General features: G+C 39.8%; 1 protein-coding gene across 2 annotated transcripts; it reads right to left on the bottom strand.

Moving 5' to 3' along the window:
* Positions 1-2611: 2611 nt before the first annotated feature.
* LOC147762503 (uncharacterized) lies at positions 2612-10422 on the bottom strand. Of its 2 annotated transcripts, XM_087011026.1 has the most exons (14): positions 10198-10422; positions 9806-9885; positions 9229-9345; positions 8840-9052; positions 8384-8587; positions 7938-8111; positions 7411-7506; positions 6836-7039; positions 6415-6555; positions 5626-6252; positions 5163-5348; positions 4270-4917; positions 3886-4043; positions 2612-3701 (listed from the first exon to the last, which is right to left on the bottom strand). In XM_087011026.1, the coding sequence occupies exons 1-14, from the start codon at positions 10287-10289 to the stop codon at positions 3027-3029; spliced, it is 3615 nt and encodes a 1204-aa protein (XP_086867152.1). In that variant the 5' UTR covers positions 10290-10422; the 3' UTR covers positions 2612-3026. The 2 variants fall into 2 exon arrangements, with proteins under 2 accessions (XP_086867152.1, XP_086867153.1); XM_087011027.1 differs by lacking the exon at positions 5163-5348.
* Between the last annotated feature and the right edge of the window lie 9 nt (positions 10423-10431).

Raw genomic sequence — 10431 nt, 5'->3', positions numbered from 1 at the left:
AAGATAATGATGAGTTGTCATGTTGCCATAGTTCATTGCACATGGGTAAGCTTTTTTTTTTTGCAAAAATGGACCAAATACACACTGAAAAATACTCAGTGGGCATCTGCACATTTTGAGGATTGGTTTTGGAGGCCTATAAAGGCCCCAAAAAGGCCACCCGGCCACCCATGTTGTTAGTTCAGTGAACGAAATCATGCCATGTCTATCATGTGAACAACGTACATCTCTGGCCACTGGGTGTGAGGGGAGTCTGATTTGAGCTTTAATGTATGGGCTGTTCCCAACCCACAATCAGGAACCTGGTTAAATGCCACAACGTGCCTGGCTCTGTTGGCTATATACCGCAGCCAAGGCGAGAGAGTGTCAACTCCAGACCAGGATCGCTACACCAGGTTGCATCAGCTACGGGACCAGTTTCGCCATGCCAGTCTTACAGCACAAGAGGCACCCGGCAGCCCCACTGTGCGTCGACACTTGCTGGCGGTCAGCCGATGGTGGTCGCTGATGGCAACATACCAGTAACTGCTCGTCACTACATAGATCAGATCCTGCAACCTCACATAACCTCGTTCATGCAGCAGAAAACTGATATCACCTTTTCCCAACAGGACATGACCCATTCACATTCGGCACAAATGATCCAAGTGTATCCAAAGGTGGATGTCCTACCCCGGCCTGTCTATTTTCCGGATATGAATCCGATTGAACACATCTGGTACTACATATATCTTGGCACTACGACAAGGCTGGAATAGGATTCCACACGACACCATCCCATCCACATTTATTGCCCGAGCATGCGCCAACAGATCGCCGCCTGCATCGAAGCAAGCGGAGATCGTACCGGCTATTGACCGTTGTGACTTTGTGTTGGGCTGGTGCCATTTTTGTTTTGAAACTATTCATGAAACTTAAGATTTTTGGTTCTGTATACCAATGTCCTAAACAAATGATTCGTATGAAAATAATCCAGTTTAGAGCTTCAAAATAACAATTATTTTGAAAAATATGGCCTCAAAGATGTTAATGGCTGTCAGTATACATGTATAACCAAATGATTTGTAAGATGTTTTGCTTATTGACTCTTTAAAATGTAAAGTGAAAAAGTGCAGTAATAAGAAAAACTAGAAATGCTGTTATATACTGATGAAATATTCTTACACGAGCCATCTCAATAAAAAGAATGGGAAGTTTTAAAGCTAAATTTTATGTACATACTGAAAAAAGTTATGATAAAGATATAAAATTAAAATATTAAGGTATGATCAATATAAAAACAAAAACGAAAAAAAATAATAAGGTTAATATTTTAGCAAAAGTTAAATTAAATTACACTCGCCCCCCTCCCACCCTCGTCCCCACCAACGGACTTGGTGGGACTCCATGTAAATATAAGAGTCCCGATTGCAGATTAACATTTTGGACTCCCTGTGCCCAAATTCCTGCAGAACCCCCTGTTGGCCCTTGATAAACTTTCTGTATTAAAAAGAGAACTTACGAAGTGGTCAGTCCTATCAATGATCCTCTTTTATAGAGTCTTAGTATAACTGCACCTTACAAGTACACTTTGTCAATAAATAACAGGGTTGGATATATTTTATTACACGCCGAATTATCAGTTTAAAACGTAATTTAACTGCTTTTTTACCTTTTTTGGGCATGTTTTAGAGGTCATTTGAAATGCGGAATACCATGCACTTTAAACCCGACTCTTTGCTATGTTACATAATTATTTATTTATAATATAATGATATTATAATATATTTTTATATTATTGACGGCCATCTTGAATTTTGAAAAGTGATCAATGTTCCATATCTAGCCACTGCCAAGAAAGCCCAAATTAAATTGGCTTTTATACTCCCAAAGTGTTAAGTTATTTTAAAAAATTCAGGGAATAACATTTTAAGTATTTGACTATGGGACCCGGAGAAGTAGCAAACAGACTCTTGGGGGGTTATTGAACTGTCAGATAAGCTTATTCCAAGAGTTTCGGGTCATGTCTAACAAAATATTATAATTAACATAAATATAAAAAGGGGATATGATTTTAATAAAAATAAATATGCAAAAAACAAACTGATTCTGCAGCTTTTATCATTTTCTGCCTTATGTTTTGACGGCCATTTTGGTTTTTTGCTAAGTGGTACGCGCTTAAGCGTATTCACTAGTACTGTTGTGCTCTCCTGATAGGATACACGTTCAAAAAAACTGTCAATAAAGTTTACCCGGCGACTTCTGGTCGTTTTTCTATTTTGCCTCATAAATTGACGGCCATATTGAAAAATGCTCAAGGTCTCGGAAATAGCAACCAAGCTAATTTTGCTTCTCTCGGCCTGAAGAATGCATTTCAGCAAAAAAAGTTTACAGGAAAGAACATTGCAGGGTTCGACTATTGGGCCTATGGGAGTGGCGACTCGACTATTAGAGGAGTCTGCATTTTCGTCAATAGCAGTTCCGCCTCGTATTTGCTTGAAGTCGCGTTTTAGAATATTGTGGTCAGTGCGTTTTTATTGTTGTCAGGAAAGCTACAGATCATGTTTGGAACTGAGCTGTCACATATTCTCAAATGAACCTTAAAAAAATCTGACTTAAAAAAAAATAAAAAGATGACAAATGTTACGTTTTATTCGTTTTAATGATAAGTTGAATTGTGCTACTTTTTTTACAACATATTTGACCTTTTATTCGACCTTTTAAAGTGTATATAAACGTTCACCACTTCTTTGTGCAATTATCTCTCCAAAAATTTTAATACATCCATTTATTATTCCAATGAAAGACGAAATAACATAAAAATATTCAAAAGATTTCTGTAGAAAGCAAAGTTGAAAAATATGACATTTAAAGCGATAATCTTTGTGGTGAAAAATAAGAAAGAATCAAGAATTTCTGTCATTGACAAAGCTGAGTAAAGATGATATGTACAGTTAGAGTCATTGTGTTGAAAAATAAGATACAATCAAAAATTACTGTCCAAAACAGAGCTGAATAAAGTCATATTAGTGAATCTAAAGATAGAATCAAGAAAGCAGGTCTAACCAGTTGATGTTCTCAACAACATATCTGGCCGCTCTCCTGATAGCGTTGAGGTATCGGCCGTAGTCAATGGCGTCACCCCTGTAGCGTCTCCCACTAATCCACCGCAGCGGGAAGAAAAAGCTGGTCTGCACATGGCTTTCTCGGGAGCGATTCACACGTCTCCCCACTTTCATAACCAAACGAGGCTGGTTTGTTCTGTCACTCCAGACCTTTAGGTGTGCAAGTCGACGCAGATCTTCCAGCGGCATCTTGGGGTGAATGGCCGACAGGACGTCCATCATGTCCATAGCCTCCAGATAGAGCCATGCCTCGTCTTCCTCCGCTTGCTGTTGTTTGGCAGATTTCGGCTTGTTATCGGGATATGTTGTTGGAGGGGAAATGGTCAACCACGCTGCCCTCTCTTGTGTTTCTTGGGGTAATGGTACATGGTAGGGGACTGTTGGAGCCGAGTTCTCCATCAAAGTGACAACATCATCACATAATTTCCCCGGGTCTTCGCGGTCGGCAATTGACCCTCTTGTTGGCTCCAAACCAATCTGGCAAATCTTCATCCGCATGTATTCCAGTTTGGTAAGCCGCTTGTAGGGGCCCAAAGGAAACAAGAGCTTCGAAACGATGCTGAGTCGATCCTCACGTGACAAATTCACCCTTGGCGCCTATAATGAATAAAGGCGGTGGCAATTATTATTTGGATAATTATAATCAATCGATGTCGTCACATTGTAATGGCACACCCTATTTATTACGTAATCAAACTTACAGTGAGATAAGAAAATGACGCCGAAAAAAGTATAACCGTTCAGCGTTCAAGTTTTAAAACACGCGATAAACATCACTCACTGCGCCCTCTGCGTTGGTTCGGTCATCCTGATCGGTGTTATCCTGGTCCACAAGCTCGTCTGTGTTCCTGGAGGCATTGTTGATAATGGAGTTACGCGTATCGATGTGGTAGGAAGTGGAGGCTCTGATCGGGGTCTCTGGCACGATTTTATCAATACCTTTAAGAAAATCAGACTTTTTTGATATCGTTTTATTCAACCGTGATGTCATGGTGCCTAATCATCTTTAATCTTATCATCATTTTCTGTCTACGAAATTACCCTTATTCCGCAATTTTTAAAGGGACTGGTGACAGATGGGCTATAAATACAATTTTACAGTATATACTCGAATATTAATTGGTATATAGGTTAAACCCTTTTCAAAGCGAAAATAAATTATTACCGTGTGCTGAAGAAGAACGATCGATTGCAGGCGGCTTCCAGAATCCCCTGTTTTTCTCTGTCTCAGAGGTTGTTTCCGCTGGATTCTGAGAGTCTGCCTGGCCTGACGCAGTTGTGTCCTCGTCAGCCCCTGCGTCGGAGACATCTGTGGGCAAAGGAGCGCGGCGAGGAAGCCTTCGCAATGCTTCCTCCAATTCCTTGACTTCTCTCTCCGCGATCTCCTGCTGTTCCAGCAGAAACCTTTTCCATCTGGCCCGCTCGGCGTCCATCCTCCTCCCTTCGTTCTCGTAATACCTGTGGCTGTTGTGGAAGGATTTCACCATCCGGCCCGTGATCCAGTCGTCGTGGATGATTTTGCCTCTCTTCTTACTCAGCAGTTGGTTCAAAAAGTATGCATTTTCGTGCATCATAGCGATAGAACGATCCTGAAGGCCCTCCTTCTCCAGTTCCTCGTTGTGCATGGCCTTGACGTCCAGCAGATCTCTATGAAGAGCACTGGTGCACTGCATCTCCCTCTCTAACTTCCTTGACAGAGTGCGTTCGGCTGATCGCTCTTCTTCCTTCATTCGTGTCACAATTTGACCCAGTGCTGTCTTCGTGCTCTGTGATAGCTTCCTAGGCTGTCTGGACTTTTCCCGTACTCTTCTACCTGCAAGAGAAACGAAAGAGTTTGAGAAGAAATTGAAAGCGCTTCAAGTCAGAAGCAATACACGTTCAGTTCATTGCCATGTAATGATGACAAGAAAATGAAATTTTCTACTGCGTCACAAAACAAAAATTGGTTCGTTTTGAAGGGTGTCATTGCTGTCAAATTAAAAGTGAAACGTTTTAACAACAGAATTCACAAACTTTTACACCGTGTGCATATGATATACATGTATCTTGAACATTTACCTTTCCATTTAGACAGCGCCGTTGCCAACCAACCTAATACGATAAACACGGCAACAAAAACATACATGTATCGATACACCAAGTTATAAAACCATTTTCCAAGTACTTTGCGGCACGTGGTCCACACGATTTTTGCATGAAAGGCCAGAGATTGGGCTACAGACTGGCTGATCTCGTGAAGGTAGGCTGAAGGAATGGAAATAATCAACTTCACTTATTTATTTTTGGAATGCATTTTAATGTAAATTTGAAGACAAAACTAATTAAAAAAAGAAACCAAGCTTAAAGGTAAAATTTTATTTTAAAAAATCAAAAAAAAAAAAAAAAAAAAAAAAAAGAAATGAAAATGCAAATGATTACAATTTTGTGACGACTTAGCCATTATTGTACGAGGGTTTTTGATACCACGAAATCATCAAGTTTAATTTATCTTTCATTTCATACGCATTTAAAGTGGGCTTACCGGTTATCACTTGTGACTCCATAATCTGGCGAAATTTGACCGAGATCTTATTCCCAAAGTCAAGCCCATGACGAGTGGCTTCTGCAATGGTGTCGGAAATGGCACCCATCTTTTCCCAGAGGTACTGGAAGTCCGTTAAAGCCGTCATGGTGGGGTCTATGACGTATGTGTCCAGAAATTTCCCTGTCTCCTCCATGAAGACATCGATCCAGACACCTGCATCGAATGACATTCTGCAAACCGCTTGGGCGTAGGTGTTGGAATAGCCCCCGCACGCTTTCTCTCGTGGGTCTGGAGCTTGGAAATAACTGTATAAAGACTCAAATCCTTGGAACTCTGGAAAATCTGTCAGGGTTTGGGACACCCATTCTGACGCGTCGTAGACGCGTTCACAGCCACCTCTTACCACGGTGCTTTTGTGATGTCCGCATGCAGTGGATTTTGGCGACTCGTTTCCAAAAAGGTCACCACGGACTTTTGTCACCCAAGCATCGAGGTTTATTGCAAACATACCCGCCCATTTTCGGGATCGATCTGCAACCATTTCGGTGATCTTCTCCGTCCATATTACCATTTTGTCTGACGTCACATTCAACGTTTTCAGCACCACTTCAACTACGGTCTCGACTGAAAATCATTTTATTCCAAATTTAAGGATGAAATTAAATTTAACAATCTAAACGTAACAAGAAATACAGACAACTGGCAAACAAACAGTCTATAACCCGAAATACAAAAGCGCCTGTGTAAGAACTTAAAAAAATAAAATTGGATATCAAGATTACTTACCCATTTGAGAGCCGACTTCATTCCATGATTTGTCCGGTTGTCCTGAGCTGTCCTGATACGTGAATCTTTCCGTAATGCTAAGTGGGGGCCTAGAATGTGCATATAACCCGGCTAGGTCGAGGGCCGGGCGCCGCTGAAAGGCTGGAATGAAGAATTAATAATAATAATGATAATAATAATAATAATAATAATAATGTTAAAAAGTCAAAAAATGTAATCGTTTACATACAATATGATTATATCATATATTATATAATAAAATGATTATAATATTTCTTTGTCAGTAAACAGACTCCATATAACAACTGATCGAATGCGTGGCAAATGTAGATCACACTAAATTGGCATTTTTTTTTTTTTGTTTTGTTTTTGCAAAGTAAATCCCGCAAAGACTGACAAGAGAACAGATTAAAGCGCCTACCGCTGTTTGCACACGTTCTGGTTAAGTCATTGTCTATTGCATCACGTGAGTTGTTCCAACATTTGGCGGCAGTATGCAAGAGGTCCCCAGTATACGCTGCGCGTGGCTCGAGTCTTTTCTCGCACCTGATGACGTATTTGCCACGTATACGTTGTCTGGTGGACCTAACACTTAGGTCTTCAGAGCGTCCAAATTGATTATTTCCTAAAAATAACAAGGGAATGGATTAGCAGATTAATTTTATTAAGTAGAAATGCTTGAAGAGAAGTAGCAAAATAATACAAAGAGTAGGGTCTGGTCTAATACAAATTAATCATATATCAAATTCAATCGAGTTTTGATGTAAACGTTTCAAAACAATATTTTAGATGGTATATTAACATGTATAACAATTTGCAGCCAGCAGCTGTTGATTGATGGCAATAGCTTCATTGTGGTAAAATATTATGCACTTGTTCGACAAATAGTATTATAATACACAAAGTTACAGGAAAACCATCAAAGCGATCTGTTTACAAATATCAGAATAATTTCTTGTATAACTCATTGAAATACTAGTACAAAGGATTACTTACCACAAGTGCCAATAAGAGCTTCCTTCAAGAATTCCACAGCGGCGCTAAGGCTGGACATGAAGGAGTCCGCCAAGCTGTAAATCCCGAATGGTGCATCTGAGAGGAAAATTATAAAAGAAAATACAAATCAAACAATTTTACAACGAACGTACTAGCTGTCATCGGTTGCAAAAGAAATATGCCGTGAACTGGGAGTGATAGTAGAAAGGATTCAACTAAAGACAGTTTTCTCGGCATTTTAAAATACAACTTGAGACCTGAACGTAACATATTATAGCAGACTATCAGCAGCTTACCAGATATCATACATGTTTGGTATATTCTCTTTAAACTAAATCTTTACCGTGTACATCCCAACTTATTTGTGTTGCGGTACGTATTATTATTATCAGCAATAGTAGTAGTAGTAGTAGTAGTAGTAGTAGTGACAGTAGAAGTAGCAGAAGCAGCAACAGCAACAATAGTAGTCGTGGTAGTAGTAATGGCAGTGGCGGTAGTAGTCGTAGTAGCAGAAGAAGTATACTAACCAGTTTGTGTCGGAGTTGGGTGAAGCTGGGTTTGAAACTCGTGGAATGTTTCTGTATGAGATGTAACGGTTCTTCCTGTGACACCATATCCCCCGTTCTCCGCTCTTGGGAAGTACGCCGGGAGAGTGAGGTTCCCGGGTTCCGACTGTGTGATCTTTGAACAAGATTCAGCGACTGAAACAAAATGTAGTAAAACAAATATGAATCACAGTGACCAAGTATATGGGTAAGTTTTCAGAAAATGCTTTCAGAGTATTCAGGCGTGAGAATCAGTTTTACTCCTTTAATTGAAAATATTCATTATTATTCAATACTAGGGTGTAGAGTACCGTGCAGTTGTCGATCTCAATTTCCATTGTGGATATAAATTTTGTACGTATTACTGACACAATAAGCTCGATACCTAAAAGCCTTATTCAAAAATGAAAGATTTAGAAGTAACCCACCAGAGACATCCACATTCTTTCCAGAGACATGCCTGGTTGGCGCTGTGCAGAAGGCCTGAGGGGTCCTTATTTCCAGGAATAAATTTGTGAACCTTAGGGGCATTGCTCTAACAACTTCTTCAGTGTCTCCTACCAAGATGGAGTCATGCGGCGGAGTCAGGTTCCTATGCTCTGGTGCTGTGAACTCTGGGCAAGACTCGTCGGCTGAAGTTTAAAATGGAATGAAAAAACTATATTTTAAAGCCATTCATCTGCATAATTATTACAATAGCCTACCCCTCCCACCCTCCCCAAAATTTTGATAAATAGATGTTGATTTTTTGTGGGAGTGCTGTGGGGCACATATCCAAAGAGGGAAACAGTGCCATACAGTGTATGTCTGTAATACTCTAAGTTTATAATATATGTATACTTTATATAGAATATATCTTGGAAACTTGGAATATGTCACTTTACCAGGGATATCACTGTCCATCCCAGCGGCAGGTCCAGTTGGCAGAAGTGAAGGACACTGGCGGGTTCTAATCTCCAAATACGTAAAGTAAGGAGAAGTAACGGTCCTGCCAGTTACAGAGTCTTCAGCCTGGTCTCTCACGATGGGGTGACTCTGAATAGTCAGGTTCATCGGTGGTTGAGACTCCTGACTAGCTGCGGCAACTAGGACTGGAACTGAAATATATCAGAAAATGAATAAATAAATTGACTAGGGTTTTCAGAGTATTCTGAATATATATATATATACTAGATCATATCTGAACTATTTGCAGAGAGAGAGAGAGAGAGAGAGAGAGAGAGAGAAGTAGTAGAATAGAAGAAGATATTGTGAATATCAATAAATACTTTACCACTAAGTTGTTCAGGTTGATCTTTGATTCCGCTCTCTACCGTGTCCCTGTCCAGTACTTCAGTCCTAGGTATCCAAGATGTAATGTTGACTGCCTGGATGGGAGGAGGCTGGTCAACTGAACAAACAGAAAATAACCATGAAGAGGCACAAATTGCTTGAAATTTTCAGAGAATTCTGAATAAATATACAAGATCATTATCCTATTTGCAGAGAGAGAGAATGAAAATGACCTATACGTAAAGTATAAATCATCACACAGACGTAAATTAGTACCCTAGAAAGCCAGCCGCACAATGCTCAAGTGAAACTAATTTTTTTTTAAATTAAAAGCATCCAGATGATTTGATTCTTCCTCTCTTGCTGGTTGTGCCATGATCTTATTATAATCTCAACTTGATTGTATATCTAATTCATATCCGATATACGTATCTTGCTTGGAACAAAAAAATATGTATGAAAACGTAAACTTTGAAGAGTTGCAAAGCAATACCGAACTTCTCTCCCCTCTGCCTTCAGACTACAGTGAGGAATTAAAACCTATTAACTCTCAATAAAACACCAGAAGTTGCTCTTACCTCTTTCTGAAGTGACGCGGACAACTCTGTTGTCCTTTGTTATGTGAATGCTGATGTTCACTTGTGCGATGTCATTGGCACTGAAATCGTAATGATGTTTTCAATGTTCTATAACGTTTAGTAGAAAATAAATGTTAACGATCGGATTCTCCGATGTGCTGATTTGAGAATAATTTATGGTCTTTTGCGTGACTAACCCTGTTATTGTTGAGGGAGGGTGGGTTTACATACAAATATGCAAAACTAAATGAACACGTTGCTAAATTTCATCTTTATCCAAGTCAGAGCTGATTACTTCCCTTTGTTACATTCCCAGGAGGCAGCAAAGCGATAGTAATATAAGGCTTCTCAACTGAGCGAAATCCCTATGATATTTCGGTTTAACCACTTACCTATTGAACTGGTAGTACAGTGTACCGATCCAGCATCCACATACAAAACTAAGTATTATACAAATTATCAATATTTTACTCTGCGAATCCATATTGCACGTAACGGTGCTTATGCACGTCCGTATCCATTTTGCTGCTAGGCAGAAATGGGCGGAGGCGTATCTATAAACATGGTGACGTCATATCGACTGTGTCGTCACAATGTGATACGGTATATATCTTTGACTGTTGCTG

The sequence above is a fragment of the Lingula anatina genome, chromosome 4, assembly GCF_051362555.1.
Source record: "Lingula anatina isolate TDL-2025a chromosome 4, LinAna3.0, whole genome shotgun sequence".
Taxonomy (NCBI): Eukaryota; Metazoa; Brachiopoda; class Lingulata; order Lingulida; family Lingulidae; genus Lingula; species Lingula anatina.
The sequence above is the reverse complement of the archived record's forward strand: the minus strand, read 5'-3'. Positions and strand labels throughout refer to the sequence as shown.

Excerpts from the sequence above, each read along its gene's own strand:
- LOC147762503 (XM_087011026.1), bottom strand. The coding sequence starts at position 10,289 with ATGGATTCGCAGAGTAAAATATTGATAATTTGTATAATACTTAGTTTT. Across the intron at positions 7,507-7,937 it reads CCCAACTCCGACACAAACTG|ATGCACCATTCGGGATTTAC; the intron begins GTTAGTATACTT and ends TTTTCCTCTCAG. Across the intron at positions 5,349-5,625 it reads GGAGTCACAAGTGATAACCG|CCTACCTTCACGAGATCAGC; the intron begins GTAAGCCCACTT and ends CCATTCCTTCAG.